Source organism: Arvicola amphibius, chromosome X, assembly GCF_903992535.2.
Source record: "Arvicola amphibius chromosome X, mArvAmp1.2, whole genome shotgun sequence".
In the NCBI taxonomy this organism is placed as follows: domain Eukaryota; kingdom Metazoa; phylum Chordata; class Mammalia; order Rodentia; family Cricetidae; genus Arvicola; species Arvicola amphibius.
In genome coordinates, this window is record NC_052065.1 from 8,715,817 (window position 1) to 8,737,463 (window position 21,647).

The following is a 21,647-nucleotide window of genomic DNA, read 5'->3' on the forward strand; positions in this document are numbered from 1 at the left end:
TTAGGGTCAGAATATATTTTAAGGTGGAACATGCAGTAATCTGGACAGTGGGTGTCTTGGTTAGGGTTTCTATTGCTGAGATGAAACACCACGATCAAAAAGTAATTTGGGGAGGAAAGAGTTTATTTGGCTTATACTTGCACACCACAGTTTATCACTGAAAGAAGTCAGGACGGGAACTCATACAGGGCAGGATCCTGGAGATGCAGAGGCCATGGTGGAGTACTGCTTATTGGCTTGCTTTCTCTGGCTTTTTCAAACTGCTTTCTTACAGAGCCCAGGACCACCAGCCCAGGGATGACACCACCCACCATGGGCTGGGCCCTCCCCCATTGATCATTAAATGAGAAAATGCCTAACAGCTGCATCTCAAGGAGGCATTTCCTCAGCTGAGACTCCTTCCTCTGATGACTCTAGCTTGTGTCAGGTTGACACACAAAAGCACCAAGTACAGTAGGGTGAGAGAATATGCAGGTGGCTCTGGAGACGTGACTCAGCTGGTAGAGTGCTTCCTTTGCATGCACAAAGCCATGAGTATGATCACCAGTACCTCATAAAAATTGGGCATAGGGGCTGGGGAGATGGCTCAGTGTATACAGTGCTTGCCTTGTAAGCATGAGAACCTGAGCTCTGATCCTCAGCAGCATGTAATGAGCTGGGCCTGGTGATGTGCTCTTGTAATCTTAGCACTTGGTAAGCAGGGACAAGAGAATTGCTGCATGATTTCCTATTGGAAGACAAGAAAATCTACATTGTTCCTTGGAGTCTGGTCCTTTCTATGACTCCGTTGGAGATCATAGAGATCTACACTCTTGCCAGGATGTGCTTCTGAAGTTCATCACTCAGTGTTAATTCCATTCTTATGTCTTCACAGAGAAGCTTTATGGTGACGTTCCTTACATAGAAGAAAGACACAGACATCAGTATGAGGTATGCCTTTCATCTGAGTTACTGAGGGATGTGAATAATTGGTGCAGAGAATCCCAGCAATTGTAAGTAGGCCCTTTGGGAACTGTGTCCAGCTTCATAATATCTGTAGGTGAGGCTGCTATATTTCTGTAGCATCTCTCACTTTGAGAAGAAGCTGTTGCGATAAAAGAGTAGATGATGGCATAGCATCACAGAACCTGAGCGCAAATAAACAGACATGGCAAAAAAAGACTATCCTCGACCAAAACAACTCACGTTCTTCCTTATCCTCTGCCTCTTCTTAGGTTTGGGAAAGATAGATAACCTCCAACACGGAGCCAAATGCTTCCGGCACAGGAATGAATGAGTTTCTGGATCTTGTATGGTGGATTCTAGCTTTCAGGAACCTATTCTGAAGTTCCCATTGCGCTTGAGGCTTAGTGTCCCGTGACTAAGAGGAGTTAACTGCTGAGATTGCACCAGACAAAGTGTGGCGTCTGGAACTGTGCATGGTCATTCTGGGATTAGGCAGCCAGTCTGATGGCTTTGACTTGGAAGAATAGGAATCTTTGCTTGTTTATTCAAACCAATTTGAACAAGGGCATTTATTAGCTCAGGTCACAGGCAAACTTGAAACATGGTACAACCAGGAGTCCTGTTGTCTCCATAGTTCTCTTGGCCTTCCTTTTCTATGTGTTTGGTTTGCCCAGAATGGTCTCTCTCATCATTGTAAGATGGTTGCCAGTGGCAACTGGAGCATCATGGAACTTTCCTTCAGTCTGATCAGATCACTTTTATTTGTCTGTTAGTTTTTGGTTTTTTTTTTGTTTGTTTGTTTTGAGACAAGATTTTACTGTGTAACTGGCCGGGTGGTGCTGGCGCACGCCTTTAATCCCAGAACTCGGGAGGCAGAGGCAGGCAGATCTCTGAGTTCGAGGCCAGCCTGGTCTACAAGAGCTAGTTCCAGGACAGGCTCCAAAGCTACAGAGAAAATCTGTCTCAAAAAAACAAAAACAAACAAACAAAACAAAAGGTGGGGTTTTTTTTTTTACAGTTTCAGAGGTTTGACCCATCATCATCATGGTGGGGAGCATGGCTGCACATAAGAAGCTGGAGCAGTAGCTGAATGCTACATCCTGCTTCACAGGCTGAGTCGGGGAAGGAGAGATATTGGGCCTGGCATGAGCATTTGAAACCTCAAGCCCACCCCCAGTGACACACTTCCTCCAACAAGGCCACAGCCCCCAATCTTTCCAAACTTTCTCAAATAGTGATAATGACTAAGCATTCAAAAATATGAGCCTATGGGGGCATTCTTATTCAAACCACCACAATGGGTTAATTGTATTTGTCTTTGTCAATTGGAGTCAGCTTCTAGAAAGGGACAGAAAAGAGTCCTGAGATCAAGGGAAAGAGGAATTTCAATCCTCACTCAAACTTGTGATTTGGGGTCCTGGGGAGATGGCTCTGGGTAGAGCGCTTGTCTCATAAGTGTGAGGACTAGAATTTAGATTCCCAGCACCCACAGAAGTGCTGGTAAGTATGATGGCCTGTCTATCATCTCAGCACACAGCAGGCTAAAGCAGGATCCTTGGGGCAAGCTGGGCAAGCTCCAGGTTCAATGGGGGCCCAACCTTAGTAGACCATGAAAGAAGACACCCAACATCAACCTCTGGCTTCCATGTGCATGCACACTCGAGCACATGCACCCATACCCATGTGTACCCATAGCATGCAAATACGCTTATACACATGCATAATATACACATACACATTTTAAAAATTAGAATTTGGGGATAGAGAGTGTATGTTACTTTCTTGTTGCTTTGTAAAATACACACAAGAGAAACAAGGAAGGATTTATTTTGGTTCACAGTTTAAGGAGAAATAGGCCATCATTATAAGGAAATCGTGATGGGGAAATCAGATATGAGGTATCTGATACCATTTTGACAGCAGTTAGGAAGAAGGGAGGGAGAAGGGAAAGTAAAGGGGGGATGAAGGGAGGAATGCTGATATTCAGCTTATTTTCTCCTTTTTTCCTTTTTATTTAGTTCAGCGCCCCTAACCATGGGGTAGTGCTGCCTATATCAGGATGGATATTCCCTTCTTAGCCAGTAACTCTTTGGAAATGTTCTATACACATGCCCAGAAGTGTGTCTCCCCAATAATTGTAAATGTAGTTAAACTGACAATGAAGATTGGCCATCACAGATTGTTAAGTACACTTAACTCAGGGAAGCAGCAGATACAAGGATGTCTGTAAGTGGTTGGTATCAAGGTTCTGATTCAGAATATTTGCATTGTCATGGTCCTTTTCTCTATCCTATCTCTGAGTGATACAGCATGAACCTCCCAGGTTCATGTGACTTGAATTAGACTTCATGTCTCAAATTCATTGGGAGTTTAAAATAAGATTTGAGGTGTTGAATATAGGAATTAAGTAGAGGGTCAATGCAATGGAAAAACTTTCCAGTGGATGCAGGACCTCTTTATAAGCTGTTTGAATTTTTCTGCAGTTCAAAGCTTGACTTTCTTGCTTGCATTTCTAGGTAAACCCTAACATGATCAACCTATTTGAGAAGAAAGACCTTCGCTTTGTTGGTCAGGATGTAGATGGGAAGAGGATGGAAATTATTGAATTGACAGGTAAGTGGGTTCTTTGTTTCTAGAAAGCTTCATAATGACCTAACACCATTTTGTCATACACAGACTAATTTGGGTTCTAGTTCATTGTCCCCTCCCCTAATTCCTCAGTCCCTTGAAATACATACAGAACTTCGGAATGCGTGGAAAACACATTGCGTATAATCCTTATCATTTTGGGCCCTGTTAGTCTGAACTTAGCATCAGTAGCTGTATTTTCCCATCTACCAGGTATACAAGTAGTAGGCAACTTTGCCATTTCCCCTTTTCAATCCCGTGGCAGCTCTTAATGCTCTGCAGAAAGCAGACAGCTCTTCTACTGGTGTTCTTGCTCTTCTCCTTGCTCTTGTTGGTAACTATGGATGTCTACTGTATGCATATCCCAGATCATCCACTAACTCTCTCTATGGCTTGTGCTTGAAGGGCAGCCTTGGGCCAGTCATTGCATTTCTAGACACTAATCATTCCACTTAGAGTTTTTCATAAGACCAAACAAGGGGCTGGAGATGTAGTTTAGTTGGTAGAATGCTTGCCTGGCATGTGCAAAGCCCTCAGTTTTGTCCCCAGCACAGTATAACCTAAGCATGGTGGCACATTCCTGTAAAGTAATCCTGGCAGGAGGAGCAGAAGTTCAAGGTTATTCTTGGGTACATATTGAGAACAGCCTAAACTACATAAAACCCTGTCTTAAAGCAAACAAAACACAAAGGACTAGACTTCTGTTGAGGAAAAGCACAGAAGAGAGTCTGTAATCAAAGTACTTGGAAAGTTTTGATTCAGGGAGATTGCTTTGATTTAAAGACCAGCCTGGGCTTGTAGTGAGTCTGAGGCAGGTTTGGGTTACATGAAATAATTAAGTAGCACAGAAATTGTATATGACTAGGCTAGGAGACCCTGAAAGCATAGATCCAAAAGCACACATTTGTTATGGACAAGACAGAAGGCAGCATTCTTCTCATTCAGCCCTACACGGACATAGTTTGCCTGAGGTCCTAGTTTCTCTCAGATCCTTAGCTTGCCCAGGGGTCAGCGCGAATGCTCTTTCTCTAATACCTTTTCCACATTTTTAAGTGATTAAAAAACTTCAAAAGAATATTTGTGACATGAGAAAATAATTATGTAATTATGTGATATTTGAGTTTCTGTGTTCATAAGTAGTTTTATTGGAGATTGGTATAGGGCTAGGAAGGTGTAACCTTTTTTCTCACTCACCAAGGTCACAGCTGACATTCCTGTGACAAAAGATTAATAAGAGAAAAGAAATGGGTGGGAATTTAGCTCAGTGGTAGGAGGCCCTGGGTTCAATCCTCAACTCTGAAAGAAAACAAACAAATAAAAGAGCAAAGCATATTCCAGTTAGCTTTTCTATTATTGTTCTATATCACTATGACCAAAAGCAACTTAGGGAAGAAAGTGTTTATTTCATCTTACAGGATATGTATAGTCCATCATCAAGATAAGCCACGGCACAAGCTTGAAGTAAAACCACAGAGGAATGCTGCTAATTGACTTGCTCACAGGTAGCTTTCTTATACTGCCTGGCCATGGTATGGTCCACAATAGTCTGGCCACCCCACATCAATTAGTAGTCAAGAAAAATATTTCAAAGAATTAGACCGTGGGCTAATCTGATGGAGGCAGTGCTTCAAATGAGATTCCTCTTCCCAGATGTGTTAAGTTGACAACTAAGATTAGTGATCACAAATCTACTCCTTGTTGATGTGACAATCAAACAAATCACCGCTAAACCATAACGTTTCCTTTTTTATTCCCAAGATCTCATGTTGGTATTGTAGTATATAATGGTCCAATTTTTAAAGTCTCAAAATCTTTAAAAATTTTAATGCTTTAAAAGTTCAGTATCTCTTTAAAAGTCCAAGACTGTTTAATTATAGGCTGTTGTAAAATTAAAAAAGCAAGCAAACAAAATAATTATATACTTTTTTATTTGAAGAGAATAGAACCAGGGTACAGGTACAACCAGATCAAAGCAAAACCAAAATCTTATCAGTATAAAAAAACTCCATGTCCTTAGTCTGGGACTCATTCATCATCTTCTGAACTCCAAAAGGTTTGGGCAGTCCCACTTCTCTGGCTCTGCCACCTACAGCACTCAGCTTGTGTTATAGGTCCAGGCTGGCTTCCTTCCACACCTGCTACTGTCCTTGGTTGTTTGTTGTTCCAGAGTCCTGGAGTCTCCAATAATCTGGGGTCTCCACTGCAGCTGGGGTTGCACCTTCATCAGTGGCCTTCCCTAGCTTCTCTTCTGGGATTCGAACTCTGCCATATGGCACCGACCCTCTTCTCTCCATGGCTCTTTCAGTTCTTCAGCTTTCATGCCGTCAAAACGTCAGTAGTACTGCCAGGTGGTGGTGGTGCACACTTTTAATCCCAGTACTTGGGAGGCAGATATGGGGGCGGGCGGGGGAGGGGGGGAAGATCTCTGTGAGTTCAAGGTCAGATTGAGTTCTAGGACATCCAGGCCTACACAGAGAAATCCTATCTCGAAAATACAAAACAAAACGCCCCCAAAGTACCATGTAGGCCACTCTTACACATTAATAAGGTAGACACTGATTAAAATTAGGGAGGAAAGGGCTTATTTTATCTCACAAGTTACAGTCCATCATCAAGAAGGCAAGACAGGAGCTTGAAGCAAAATCCATGGAGAAATGCTGCTCGCTGGCTTGCTCCCAAGCTCACATTCAGCTACCTTTCTTAATACAGCCCAGGCCTGGTGCTGCCCGCAGTGAACTGGACACTTCTGTGTCAATTAGCAATCAAGAACATGGTGGCCCACAGCCATGACCACAGGTCTCTCTGGTGGAAGCAATTCTTTAGAAGAGGCTTCCTCTTCCCGGTGTGTCTGGGTGACAAGATCAGCTATCACAAAGCATAACAAGTCTAGTTAGTTTTATGTGACACAGGAGCCTTCAGAAATGAAGACCCAAAGATCCAGGGGAAACTCTTTTTATTCTTACCTTTGAAGAGGAATAGGCAATCTTGTAGAAATGTGATAAGGCATTACGGTAAATGTGATCAGGTGTAATAGACTGAGGGGCCAGCAAGACTGTCCAGATTCTTCTTAGCCTCTCTCTGTAGCAATCTTCCCTCACAGATGTGGGGCAGAATCCCCTGGGAATGAGGGTCTTCCCCTCTACCCCACTGGTTTTGTTTTTATTTTTCTGATACAGTCTCATATATTCCAGGCTTGTTTTCTTCAACTCAGTACCTAGCTGAGGCTTGCCTTGAACTCTTGAATTCCTTGGCTCTACCTGCCAGATGCTGGAATCACAGGCGTAGGCTACCACGCCTGGCAAGAATGAGGGTCTTATAACCTACTTTCATGAATGGTGATTCCAAGAGTTTATGCTGGCTTTCACATACAAAGGCAGGATTTGTCAGAGTGACCTTGCTTCTGATGATGCTTTTAATGTTGCGGTAAGAGAGATGCATAGTTAGGAAAGACACTTCATGACTTGCAATGCTTAAAATATTTATTATTCAGCAGAAGTATTTGCCACCCCCAGTCTAGACACATGACTATACATTTCATTTGACAAACTTGAAGACTTGGGGAATTTCTTCTTGATCTGTTTGTTTGAATGGATGTTCTCTTGGCATGTTAATTTTATGTCAAACAATTTAAAAGCTCTACAAACTCTTCCTCAAGACATTTTACATTAATGTACCGTCAGTCTCCTCTCCTGGGAGTTTCTTTCCCTCTCTGCCATTGACATTTGGAGCAAGATTATTCTTTGTTGTTGGGCTGTGTAGTTATTGGTCAGCATCCCTGGCCTTTGGTCAGTGGATACTAGTAGCAGACCTCCTTCCCCCTACCCCTTAGTTGTAGTGTTCCAAAATAATCTTTTTTTTTTTTTGTTTTTTCGAGATAGGGTTTCTCTGCAGCCTTAGAGCCTGTCCTGGAGCTAGCTCTTGTAGACCAGGCTGGTCTCGAACTCACAGAGATCCGCCTGCTTCTGCCTCCCAAGTGCTGGGATTAAAGGCGTGCACCACCACCGCCCGGCCAAAATAATCTTTACAGAGTTGGGGGAAATGTCTATCTTCTTGGCAGAGTATTTGTCCAGGATGCACAAGGTCCTAGGCTCAGTCCACAGTATCTAAATGCCAGGTGTGGTGGTGCATGCTTGTAATCCTGGCACTTGGAAGGTAGAAGCAAGCAGATCAGGAGTTCAAGGTCATCCTTAGGTTCATTGAAGTCTACTTGGGCTACAAGAGACCTTGTCTCAAAAACCAAACCAAACCCAACCCAACCCAACTAGTCAAACAAAAAAACCATCTGTAGACACTAGCAAATCAGGAACCACCTCCTTCCTGATTAATGACCATTCTCCTAGGTCATCAGCTTGCTGTTTGGACTGTAAGCTCTTCCTCCCCTTCACACCTCAACTTGTAATCACTTGTCAAATGCCACAGAGTCTGTTAATGCAGAGAAAGTGTTTGAGATTGCCCTTCCAGTTCCTGTCACCTTAGCCTCACTGCATGATGTCTTCAAGTCTGACTTGTCCTCAAGTTCCTACCTGCCTCTAGGTTCTCCCATCTCTAGTACTTTCTAAGCAGGACAGGGCTCTGGCTTTGCAGTCTAGTCATGTGAAATTGTTGGAGAAACCTCTCTGATTGGTTGAGTGTGAAGTACGTGTTGGATACTCCAAAATGGAAGCCCAAACTGGGTATGGGGACGCATGCCTGTAATTCCAGGATTTAGGAGGCCAAGCAGGAGGATCACCGTGAGTTTGAAGACTATCTGGTTTACATAGTGGGCTCTAGGCCATCCAGGGCGACATAAGGAGACCTGTTGACAAATCAATTAATAGCCAGGCATGGTGGCTCATGTCTTTAATCCCAGCACTTGGGAAGCAGAGGCTGCTGGATCCCTGAGTTCCTGGACAGCCAAGGCTTTACAGAGAAACCCTGTCTCAAACAAATCCATAAAATAAAGTGTTAGAATGATGTTAGAAAACCTGCTTTTTCTTTTTCTTTTTTTTGATGGTGGTGCACACATTTAATGCCAGTATTCAGGAGGCAGAGGCAGGTGGATTTCTGTGAGTTTGAGGCCAGCCTGGTCTACAGAGTGAACTCCAGGGCAGGCTCCAAAGCTACACAGAGAAACCCTGTCTTGAAAAAAATATATATAAATATATATATGAAATTGTGAAAGAACAATATATATGTGTACATATATAAATACATATATGTGAAATTGTCAAAGAACAAATTTAGCTTGCTAAAAATATTATTGATCATAAACAACCAAAATACATAAAATTGAATTTTTTCATTATTATGACTTATTTTATTTCATTTTTACTTTTTAAAAAATTGTTTTTATTGATTTATATATTTTTCTCTGCTTCCCTCCCTTCTTCTCCCCTCCCCTTCTACCTTCTCTCATGATCTCCATGCTCCCAATTTACTCATGTCTTTTTCTACTTCCCATATATATTAGATCCATGTATGTCTCTCTTAGGGTCCTCATTGTTGTCTAGGTTCTCTAGGATTGTGAATTGTAGGGTGGTTTTTCTTTGCTTTATGTCTAAAAGCCACTTATGAGTGAGTGCATATTATATTTGTCTTTCTGGGTTTGGGTTATCTCACTCAATATGGTGTTTTCTAGATCCATCCATTTGCCCACAAATTTCAAGATGTCATTATTTTTTTTCCTGCTCTGTAGTACTCCATTGTGTAAATGTACCACATTTTTCTTATCCATTCTTTGGTTCAGGTTCTGGCTATGACAAACAAAGCTGCTATGAACATAGTTGAGCACATGTCCTTGTGGTACGATTGAGCATTCTTTGGATATATACCCAACAGTGGGATTGCTGGGTCTTGAGGAAGGTTGTTTCCTAATTTTCTGAGAAATCACCATACTGATTTCCAAAGGGGCTGTACCAGCTTGCATCCCACCAGTAATGGAGGAGTGTTCCCTTTACCCCACATCCTCTCCAGCATAAGTTGTCATCAGTGTTTTTGATCTTGGCCATTCTTACAGGTGTAAGATGGAATCTCAGAGTTGTTTTGATTTGCATTTCTCTGATGACTAAGGATGTTGAACATTTCCTTAAGTGTCTTTCAGTCATTTTAGATTCCTCTGTTGAGAGTTCTCTGTTTAGGGCTGTACTCCATTTTTTTTATTGGATTATTTGTTCTTTTGATGACCAATTTCTTGAGTTCTTTGTATATTTTGGAGATCAGCCCTCTATCTGATGTGGGGTTGGTGAAGATCTTTTCCCATTCTGTAGGCTGCTGTTTGTCTTGTTGATCGTCTCCTTTGCTTTACAGAAGCTTCACAGTTTTAGGAGGTCTCGTTTATTAATTGTTTCTCTCAGTGTCTGTGCTATTGGAGTTATATTTAGGAAATGGTCTTCTGTGCCAGTGAGTTCAACTGTTCTTCCCTCTTTCTCTTCTATGGGAAAACCTGCTTTTTCAGCCTATGTGCTTTAGGCTTCCAGACTCTCTTTACAAATTGGCATCTGTTTTTCCATCTCAGCTTAGGTCATAATTCTCTGATTTAAATGCTTTTTTCTGTCTTTTACCATTTCGATGTTCCATAATCTATTTGAGTGCTTCAAGAATCCCAAACAAAAGGGGAGTGGGGTGAATCCCAATCTGGGAGGAGACTTGATGTTGGAGATGGTGTCCTTGAACATAGTAGCCTCTTACCTAGACCCTGAAAGAAAACAGTGGATATTTAGTGTGTCTATTAAATGCTTGATCTGAAAGCCCCTGCTAGGGACTCTATATGTACCTGTGGTGTGCCTCACAAAGTGGTCGATGGATGTTGATTCCTCCCTTTATGGAGGAGGCTGGAGTTCAGAGAGGTTAAATAACATGTCCAGGACCATTGAGCAGGCATTAGGAGGTGGGGAATAAAATCAGGTTGTAAACTTCTTCTATCGCCACCTTCAAAATATTTTAGTTTTCTGTATAGCCATTGGGTCTTCTGACTAGAGTATATTTTGTGGAGGTTATTGTCTAATTTTGTCTTTTGGGTTTTTTTTCTTTTTGAGATACAAGGTATCATTCGGTAGCTCAAACATTTCTAAAATACACTATGTAGCCCAGCCCCTAACTTGAGACAGTCCTTCTGCTTCAGCTTCTCAAGTGCTGGCATTACAGTGTAAGCCACTGCGTCTGGTTGCTGTGTAGAGTTTTGAATGAGAATAGTGATGGTGTGTTTCAGGAGTCATTTTGATGTTGAATTCAAGTGTGATTACTGATGGCTGTTGAAGGGTACCATACCAGCCTTTCGTGACTTGGGAGAAGGGGGCAGAGAATTTCTTAAGCAAATAGCTGTTTGTTTACTTGGTTCAAGTGTTTATTCTCTTTTCATTCTCGTGCTTTCTCTTATTATCAGCAAATACCGAGAGGCCACTTTCTTCACAAAGATTTAGATTCCCATTGACGCCTTCAGATTTAATGAAGCCTGGGAAGGAAATGAGAGCTGCTGGAAAACCTTGTAGGTTTTAAAAGCTGACTGCAAGGGAATTCATTTTATGAAGGAAAATTCCCCAGAAGATTTTGATCTTAAGTACCCTTTAGAAGCATAGCCACAAGTCTCTACTGTCCCTCAAGGATTCTGAGAGGAACAAGACTTGAGATTTGTAGAATGTCAGAATCTGCTTAGAAGCCATTAAGAACATTACTTTTAAAGGTACTTTGTTTGACTGATAGAACATCATCAAAATAAAAACTCTTTCATCATTCTTCATATCCACACAGAGAATTTGCTTGAATAAAGCGATTCCGAGCAATGATCCATTCATTTAAATAGTCTGTCCCTGGCTATGACATGATGTGTGTCACAGCATCTCCCTGTAGCTCTGCAGAAATAGAAGTACTGTCTTTTTCTTTCTAAGACATCCCTAGATATTATGCTATAATGTTTAATGTGTTTTACTTTAAAGTTATAGTGCTCAATTTCTTCTCTAAGCATAGATGACTTTTCTGTGTTTTTAAAATAAATTTTTGTTTATTATGTTTTTGTGTTTTTTTTTTACTTTAGTACATTTATTTATTTGTGGGGGGTGGGGGTGAAGGGTGGGCCTCATGCCATGGCTTGTGTATGGAGGTTAGAAGACAGTTTTTGATGCTTTCCTTCCACCACATGGGTTCCAGGGATGGAATTCAGGTAATCAGGTTTGGTGGAGGCAAACATTTTACCTGCCGAGCCATTTCCTAAGGCCCTTGGTTTTTTTTTTTTGTTTGTTTGTTTGTTTTTGTTTTTCTGAGACAGAATCGCACTATGTATCTGAGGCTTACATTGTAGACCACAACTTTCAAAGTTGTAGTGATCCTCCTGTCTCTGCCTCCTGAATGCTGGGATTACAGGCTTTTACCACTATGTTTGGACTCTTCTAGTTTGTTTTCTGTTGTTATAAATAGTATGACCAAAAGCAATTTGGTGAAGCAAGAGTTTATTTTGGCTTATACTTCCAGGTCACAGTTCATCATTGAGGGAAATCAAGGCAGGAAGTGAAGCAGAAACCATGGAGGAACACTGCTTGCTGGCTTACATTCTAGATCATGCTTAGTTTATATATATATATATATATATATATATACACATATATATGTATATATATGTATACACACACACACACATATATATATATATGTATATGTATATATATATATATACCCCAGACCCATTTACATGCAGATGGTGCTTCTCACAGTGGGCTGTCCCTCTCATCGATTAAGACAATCTCTTACAGATATGGATAGGCCAGCATGATCAATGCAGTTCTTCACTTGAGGTCCCCTTTTCCCAGGTGACTCTAAGTTCTATCACATTGACAATAAAAACTAATGAGGACACTGACTTTTGTTTTGTTTTGCTTTTCTTTGAGACTGGGTCTCCTGTAGCCCAGGATGACTTTGAAGTGTAGCTGAAGATGACCTTGAACTCGTGACCTTCCTGCCTCCACCTCTGGGTGCTGGGATTATACTCGCACCAACATCCTCAGCTCTGTTTTTCTTTTGTTGAGGGAGAAGGTATGGTTCTCTGTGCCAAGCCTTCATAGCCGAGAAGCCCAGCATTTCAAAGAGGCTTCTGCTTACATATCGGGTATTCCTCCTCTGGAACAGGGCAGACCTGTTCAGGAGAATTGGTTCCAATGCAGACACTAATCTGCCTGCTCAGTCTAGTGGCTAGCAGCTATTGAATGTTCAATTAATTTCTGTGTATGTGTGCATGTGCATGTGTGTGTGTGTCTATGCAAAGGCCAGAGGAAGACATCAGTGTCTTTTATCACTCCATGTTATTGCCATGAGATGGGGGTTTCTCAACAAACTGGAAACTCCCCTTTTGCGGCTAGGCTGGCTGACCAGGAAGCTCCCCCAACCCTTCTGTCTTCACCCTCCTATGCTGGGATTCCAGGCATGGGACAATGGCACCAAACTCTTTTACATGGATGCTGGGGATTTGAACTCAGTTTCCCATGCTTGCTTAGAAAAACGTTTTATCCACAAAGCTGCTTTCCCAACCTCAGGTGGTGGTTATCTTGGAGTTTAGGGATACTATGAAAATTGAGCCAACAATGAAAGGCCTTCCAGAAGCAGGCTAAGGCTGGGGATATAGCTAAGTTGGTAAAATGCATGCCTAGGATGGATGAGGTTCTGGGTTCAACTCCCAGCACTGAGTTAGCCTGGTATAGTAGGACACACCTATAGTTCTAGCACTTAGGGGGTATAGATAGGTATATCGAAAGTTCAAGATCAGTGTCAGCTATAGAGCAGTTCAAGGATAGCCTGGGCTACATGTCACCCTATCTCAAAAGAAAAACAGGAACATAGGCTGATGTTCAAGAAGGAGACTTCATCTTAGCCCTCAAAAGCTCTTGTTTTCCTTTCCCTTGTCTAACACTACCACCTCAAAAAAGAAAGAAAGAAAGAAAGAAAGAGAAAGAAAAGAAATTCTAGGTCTCTAATTAAGTGAAATGTGTTTTGCAATTTGGAATTTTATTCCAAAAATGGATCGTGAAAATAACTCTGTTGACAAGTTCAATCATCACTTTGGTGCTTAGTGTGGGTTGGTATTCAACTCTATGGCAACCTTTTTAGCGGTTCTCATGCCTGTTTGATTCAAGCACATGTTTGCATTTCAGGTCATCCGTATTTTGTTGGTGTCCAGTTCCATCCGGAGTTTTCTTCTAGGCCAATGAAGCCTTCCCCTCCATACCTGGGGCTCTTACTTGCAGCAACTGGCAATCTGAATACCCACCTCCAACAGATGAACAGACTGTCGTACAGGTAACCAGTTTAATGCTCCTAGCGATGGGTCAAGGTGCATGGTTACTAGCATATTAGCTTTTCCACAAAATTTAGAATCATTGTGGAATTTAAGTTTTGAAGAAAGTATGTATTTTATTTTTTTCCCTGCATTCTGTCTTTAGTATCATGCCTAAAATCTTTCCTGAGGAAACATCTTATAAATTATAACCCCAATGCTTTCTTCTAACACTTTCATAGTCTAATATCCAACAGTGTATCTGGACTTTATTGTGAGTTAAGAGTATAAGGTAAGGGGTCTGATTTTCCTTGTCTTCCCTGAAAGTTGTTAAGTAAATTGGTTTTTATTTAATTTCTGTTTAGTTCAACGGATGATCCCTTGTACCTGAACTTTTGCTATTCCTTTTATTACCAAGACTGTATCTATGTTAGGAATATTATCATTTAAATTTTAAAGATATATTTTGCTGGTTGTAGTGATACATACCTGAATTCCCAGTATTTGAGAGGCTGAAGCAAGGGGATCATGGATTCCAAGAAAACCTGGTATACATAGTGAGACAACATGTCTTTAGTATTTGTTTTTAGAGACAGGGTCTCTCATATCCCAGGCTGTTCTTGAAATTGCTATCTAGCCAAGGATGACCTTGAACTCTGGCTCCCCCTGCCTCTAACTTCTAAATACTGGGATTATAGATATCTGTCACTACATTTAGCTGTCCTGAGGATGGAATCCAGGAATTCATGCATGCTAGGCAAGTACTTTTACCTACTGAACTCCAGCCTAAAAACCAAAACCCAGATAACCAACCAAAAAAGCAAAAAAACCAGGAGCGGAGAGAAGGTATTGCTCTGTTCTAATTTCCTAGATGAACAGCACAGTAATTGTTAAGATCAAGGTAGTGACCGAGATTTCTTTACATTTAAATAATAGTTTGGATAGAATTTATATCTGTACTTATTCTCCTTCGAGACTGTTGTATGCATTATATGGAGAAAGTTTAGATGTGGGAAGAACTACCTAGAATATTTCAGCCTTAGGAAGGGTGATTGACTATCACAGTAATACTGTGTGTTGCATAGACTCTTACCCTTGTAAACAACCATTGCAGGCAGCACTTGAGATCATGGAGCATCGGTACAAGGGGTGTTTGTGAGCTGGTGTTACACAAGCCTTCTTATAATGGCATTATTATTCAGAGACGCTCACGGCTCTAGTGCTTCCCATTTCCGTGGGTTCATATGGGATCAGCCTTACATGGCTTACATGCCTGCTGCCTTACCAAATTATTAATCACTCTTTGCTGTCTTTAATCAGAGCAGTGGCCTTCCAACTGTGTCTGAGGGCTACCATCGGGAGCAGGCTAAGGGGTCTCCAGATTCTTCTTTGCTTCATATGTGGTCCCCAGATTGCCTGCTTGTATGCTATGGTTCTACACAAGAGATTTCATATGAGGAAAACACTCCTGGGTTCTCAGGTGGCATAGTTTATGTAACAGATAGAAAATTCCAACGTGGAATCCCAAATCACATGTGTGCCGTGACATGTCATGGCTACCTTACGTTCTCTGTTATTACAGAGTCTCGTGTAGAAAAGGAGGTGACAATGAAGCCACTGTTAAGTATCTGGCTGTTTGCAAGCACTAGCTAACAAGTGAATGTGTGTGGTTCGTGTAGTCTGGCTGTCCTTGTACCCACCTGCTGAGTGAGACCTTTTGATTCCTGCATAGAGGCTGGCACTACTGAGTGAAGCTCCTCCATAGCCGAGCACTGGCCTGAAACAGATACAGTCTTAGAAGAAAAGCCCCTTTAATGGAGCTCGTCCCAATTTCAGCCAACCTGTAGGCCTCCATGCTTGTGCATCAATCACAAGTTGGCAGCTTCCCTTATGTCTGCCTAGCTACCTAGCGTACAGGTGGCTCTCCACTAAAGTGGTAAGTGCAGGCAAGAGAAGAAGGCGCTCTAAACCTGATATACTGCAGAGATCTCGATAAAGAATGGTGATTGTTGGCAGGTATGGTTGTGCATACCTGTAATCCAAGCACTCCAGAGACTAGAGGATTACTGCAAAGTCAGTGCTGGTTCGGTCTACACTGTTGGTTCCAAGCCAGCCAGGGTTACATATCAAGACCCTGCTTCAATAAAACAAAATAACCCCCTCCTCCCCCAAAAAACCAGCATAGAAAAATGCAGCTCAGTTTTAGAATGTTTGCTTAGCATGTATGAACCCTGAGGTTTGATCCCTAGCACCGCATAGCACTGCATAGCACCACACAGCACCGCACAGCACCGCACAACACTGCACAGCACCACACAGCACAGCATAGCACAGCATAGCACCGCATAGCACCACATGATGATGCATGCCTATAATCCAGCACTTTGGAGGTGGAACCAAGAAGATCAGAAGTTCAAGGTCATCAAAGCTAGCCTGGGCTATGTGAAACCTTGCACAAACAAACAAACAAAAAACAATAAACAAATCCCCCAAACCTCAAGAATGGTGACCAATAATCTAGTGACACACATTAGGATTACTAAGAACTTTTCCCTCAGCTTCTCTCGCGCACCTCCATGGGACTGCTGAATTTTGAAAGACAGGTGACCACCTTGCTGGCCACACACTGCTACGAGGTGATTTATTTCGAGCTGTGTTTCTTTCAGAGAAGACTACTGCTTGTAAACAGCTTGAGCAAGGGCACTGCAAGGATGGCTCCTTGCCCTGAAATTCTCTCTGATGGTACCCAGCTCCATGGCACACGGGCAGCCTTGTCCTCACGGGGCAGAGTGGAAAAGTCGTGCCTGTAGTAAGAACACCTGAGCTATATAACCTCTGCATCCTGCGCAGCTGAGAATATTTATCATTGAGCACATGGGAGTTGTAAGAATATTATTTAGGGATTTAGAGCTGGTGAACCGAATTGTCAGCCACTCTGTTATCTACAGAAGGGCAGCAGTTCTAACAGCTAATTCCCCCGAGTTTTAGGCTTACAGCAGTTGGTTCAAGGGCATAATCATTCTAGGGTAGTATTTTTAGTTTTTTTATTAATTACTGAAAAGTACATGTAAAATCATTAAGGCAGTAAGATGGCTTAATGAGTAGAGGCACTTGCTGGCGAGCGTGACAGTCTGAGTTTGGTCCCCAGGATCCACTTGGTGGAAGGAGAGAACTGACTCCCATGAGTTGTCCTCTGACCTCCACACATGCACACCCCCCCACCAACTCCACACATGCACCCCTCCCACCAACTCCACACATGCACACTCCCCCTCCCACCAACTCCACACATGCCCCCCCCCCCCACCAACTCCACACATGCACACCCTCCCACCAACTCCACACATGCACACCCTCCCACCAACTCCACACATGCACACCCTCCCACCAACTCCACACATGCACACTCCCCCTCCCACCAACTCCACACATGCACACTCCCCCCCACCAACTCCACACATGCACACTCCCCCTCCCACCAACTCCACACATGCACACCCTCCCACCAACTCCACACATGCACACCCTCCCACCAACTCCACACATGCACACTCCCCCTCCCACCAACTCCACACATGCACACTCCCCCTCCCACCAACTCCACACATGCACACTCCCCCTCACCAACTCCACACATGCACACTCCCCCTCACCAACTCCACACATGCACACTCCCCCTCCCACCAACTCCACACATGCACACTCCCCCTCCCGCGACCAAAGTGTAATTTAAAAGTACATGCAGCCGGGCACGGTAGTACGTGTTTTTAGTCCAAGTGTTCAGGAGGCAGAGGAAGGCACAACTCTTGAGTTTGATGCTTAGCCTTGTCTACTATTGAAAGTTCAGGCCAAGCAGGACTACACAGTGAGACACCAACCCCCCCCCCCCCAAAAAAAAAGAATAAGGGAAGGAGGAGGAAGAAGGAAGGAAGGAAGAAGAGGAGAGAAGCAGCAGCAGCTGCCATCACAGCCAGGTGTGGTGGTTCACACCTATAATTCTAGCACTTGGGAGGTGCAGGTAGGTGAGTCACCATGGGTTTGATGGCAACCCGGACTACAGATTGAAGCCTTGTTTCAAAATATAAAACAAAAAATTAAACCAAGAGCCTTGTTTTGGTTCCACCTAAGAATATACATGCGTATTCAGTAATTCTTGAGTCAGAATCAGAATATAGTTGTGCTCACAGCTCATATTCATGACAGTGACACAGGGTGCATGCATACAGGGCTCAGTCAGGGACGAGATGTAAGGAGAGTCTGGAGAAGGAAGAGTTTCAGGTTTTCTGTGCTCCCTTACTCCCTTCTGTGATATCAAGTGCACCCTCTTTCCAGCACTGGCACACAGGTGTGTGTGTGTGTGTGTGTGTGTATGTGTGTGTGTATGTATGTATGTATGTGGGTGTTTCTGCCCATAGAATTTTATTTGAGACTTGGAGTTGAGGGATTTTTACTAAGGGCTTCATCACACAGATGTTCTCTGCCTAGCATCCATCAAAATTCCAGCCTTCCTGAAGGAAAGCAGTGGTCATCATAAATCACATATGCGAACAGCGTGAACTGGGAGAAGTGACCTGATTCAAGTTGGTAGTGGAAAATTCATTCTGAAAGCCCTCAGCTATAGACTGACCCTACAAGCGTTCTGAAAGATGGCAACTGCCAGGTTAATTCTTTTTGATAAGTACAATTAATCCCTTTGCAGAGTAAGTAAGTCTAATGGGAAAATATGGTCCATTCAATAAGTAATTGTAATCTTTGGTAATATGTCTCCTTCTGTGTCTAGATATTATCTGTCCTGTCTATAAGAGGTAAACACAAGGGTTGGAGATATGGCCCTTTGAAAATGCCTACAGTTCCTCCTGGGGACCTGACTTTGCTTCCCAGCACCTACATCTGGCAACTTAAAACCACCTATGAGTCCAGCTCAGGCGATCCACCACCTTCTTCTGGCCTCCTTGTTACCTGCACATAAGTGGTATTCCCTCACAAAGACTTGCACATATGCTTGTTTTTTAAAAAGGGAACCACAAGTTTGAATGGTCTTGCTAGCACGGTTAGAGTGGAATCAGACTGCTTCATATAATTGTAAGAAAAATTTAGAAAACTTGGGCACTTGTGTCAGGAGTGAGGGGACAGAAACACAGCTCCTCAATGTTAGTCTCAGCAGTCACAGGAATTTCTCAAGACTTTCAGGGACCTTGATTCAGGCCAAACTAGGGTTTGTGACTTAGACACTGAAGAGAATTTCAGGACTAGCTGGTATAATGAGGTAGAGTTGGAGATTTTATTGAAGATATTTTAATATAGAGGGTCAAGAGAAAGAGAGGTGCTCAGAAGAAAATACTACACAGTGAGAGCATAGTGTGGACTTCTCCCGAAAGTAGGGCATAGCCGAGGTGAGTTCTGGCTCTGCAAGGGACAGGCGCAGTGATTCATCTGAGCAGTAGCCGCATATACAAGTTGCATCAAAACTTGCTTAGAAATCTTTTTTCCCCTTTTCTTTTTCATTTGATAAAAAATATCTGAGGTGACTCTGGAGATGCCTTGAATGGAATTATAGTCTGGTAAGGAGAAATCGGGAACCATTAGGGTTGCATTAAGGACTTTAGTATATGTCTTTTCTCTATAAATGGGTTTCTGATGAAAATTCTTAGAAAATGTTTTATAGATGAAAGTCACCATATAGGTACTGGGAACCAAACCTGGATCTTCTGGAAGAGCAGCCAGTGAGTTCTCTTAACTGCTGAGCTATCTCTCCAGCCCTGAAACGGGTCTTAAACAGCTAGTAACTAATTGTGCTGGAATTCTCGATTCTCTATTGGCAAGAGGCTTTAATTGGTTTCCAGGGTGAGGAGCTCCTCTCTGCTTCCCGTGTTCCCAAAACGTTCCAGGTCTTCCATTTCCACCTTTATTGTTCTAAGTAGAATATGCTAAGGTGCGTATAATGGGGAATTCTTTAGTCTGTAGAAACAAAGAGTCTATATAACCTGTGTGAGGAATTCCTCTGGGGATGGTGCTGGAGATTGAACTCCAGGCCTTGCTCTTGTTAAGTGTACAGTCACGCTCCTCAGCCCCAGCCTGGGAATTCCATTTTAAAGCAGCAGAAGGATATATAGTTTACTGTTTTCAGCATATGTGTTTCTCTGTCTGCCCTGCATAGCTCTTATGCCCAGTCGCCATGCAACAAGTTTAAGAACGGCTTCTAGTTTTATGATGTGAGCATCTGTCAGGCCCATTTGTAGGCTGGAGTAAAACTCTTGCTTAGGTAGTGCTCATTCTGTATCAGAACACAAGAACTCAGGTACAGACAGTCCACAGTTCACAGGAATACAACTCTTTGGGGAAGCAGGGCTTTAAAGGATAAAACAGGGCTTTTAAGACGATTGAGTAACATTTTATTATAGGTTTTGGACCTTGAATTATGACTCCAACGAACATTTACTGTCTCTTGTACAAAGAGATCATCTTTCCATGGAAAACCAAGAGGCATGGTGGTATAAAAACAATAGAGAAGGTACTTGATGATGCATTGTATTTGACTGACTATTGCAGACCAAACTCAAAAGTCAGAACTACTTCATAATGAAAAGGGTCCTTAAAGGAAGTGTGTTTCTGGAGTCTGACTCTTCCATTTCCTGCTCCCTTTCTAGACTGAACTTCTAGTGTAAGTCCATTGTCTTCTTCCCATATTGTAGTAAGGAGCGGGGATGGGGGGTGGGGGCCTTTGTTCTGTCCCGCCCAGCTAGCTTACACCCAAAATAATCACACAGAAATTGTATTAATTAAATTACTGCTTGGCCTATAAGCTCTAGCCTCTTAGTGGCTAACTCTCACATCTTGATTCAACCCATTTCTAATAATCTGTATGTCACCATGAGGTCGTGGCTTACCGGGAAAGATTCAGCATGTCTGACCTGGCAGCTTCATGGTGGCTCTCTCTGTCTCTGCTTCCTTCCTCCCAAAATTCAGTTCTGTCTCCCCGCCTACCTAAGTGCTGCCCTATCAAGAGGCCAAGGCAGTTTCTTTATTCAAGCAATGAAAGCAACACGTAGGCAGAAGAACCTCCTACACCACCATATGTTCTTGCTACTTAATTTTTTTGAGTGATGCTGAGTATTAAACCCAGCCAGGGCTTTGTACATGCTCCAGCCTTGGGCTCCATCCCCAGCCTACCATGACACCTTCATCTTTGAATCCTGGAGGCAGTCAGAGAAGGAACACATTTCATTCACATTGTCTCTGTCTGTCTTTCTAAATCACATGCTGACTTCCAACCTAAGACATGTTACTTCTCTGTTGATTTCTAGATAAAATGTTATAGAAAATTTGGGGGAAAACACCTATAAGCTCAATAACCTAAGATAATCACTGTACTAATTTTTCAATATTTACATCTAGTCTTTCTACCTATATATGATTCTTCTTGGTTGTAGTTATGTGATAGTTTCAATGAGACTGCCCCCCCCCATAGACTCATGTTGGAATGCTTACTACCTACAACAGTTGGTGGAACTGTTTAGGAAGAAGTAAGGAGTGTGGCCTTGTTGGAGGGGGCTTGGCCTTGTTGGAGGAGATGTGTCACTGGGCTTGGGCTTTGAGGTTTCAAAATCCTACACTATTCCCAGTTAAAACTCTCTCTGCCTCATAGTTGTCGTCTCAACATATGAGCTCTCAGCTATTGCTTCGGTGCCATGCCTGCTTGCCTGTTGTCATGTTTCCCACCATGATGGTCATGGATTCACTCTCTGAAGCTGTAAGCAAGTTGCCTTGGTCATGGTGTCTTTTCACAGCAACAAACACGTAAGCTAGGTATAATAGTGAGTACATGTATCCCCCCCAATTT

General features: G+C 42.7%; 1 protein-coding gene across 3 annotated transcripts in view; it reads left to right on the top strand.

Moving 5' to 3' along the window:
- Nucleotides 1–21,647, top strand: part of Ctps2 (CTP synthase 2) — a 124,689-nt gene that overhangs the window by 90,959 nt on the left and 12,083 nt on the right. For all 3 annotated transcript variants that reach the window (XM_038317259.1, XM_038317258.1, XM_038317260.1), the window contains exons 15-17: nucleotides 875–930; nucleotides 3,462–3,558; nucleotides 13,686–13,830. In XM_038317259.1, the coding sequence (XP_038173187.1) occupies nucleotides 875–930; nucleotides 3,462–3,558; nucleotides 13,686–13,830 (298 nt within the window). The remainder of the gene's footprint in view (nucleotides 1–874; nucleotides 931–3,461; nucleotides 3,559–13,685; nucleotides 13,831–21,647) is intronic.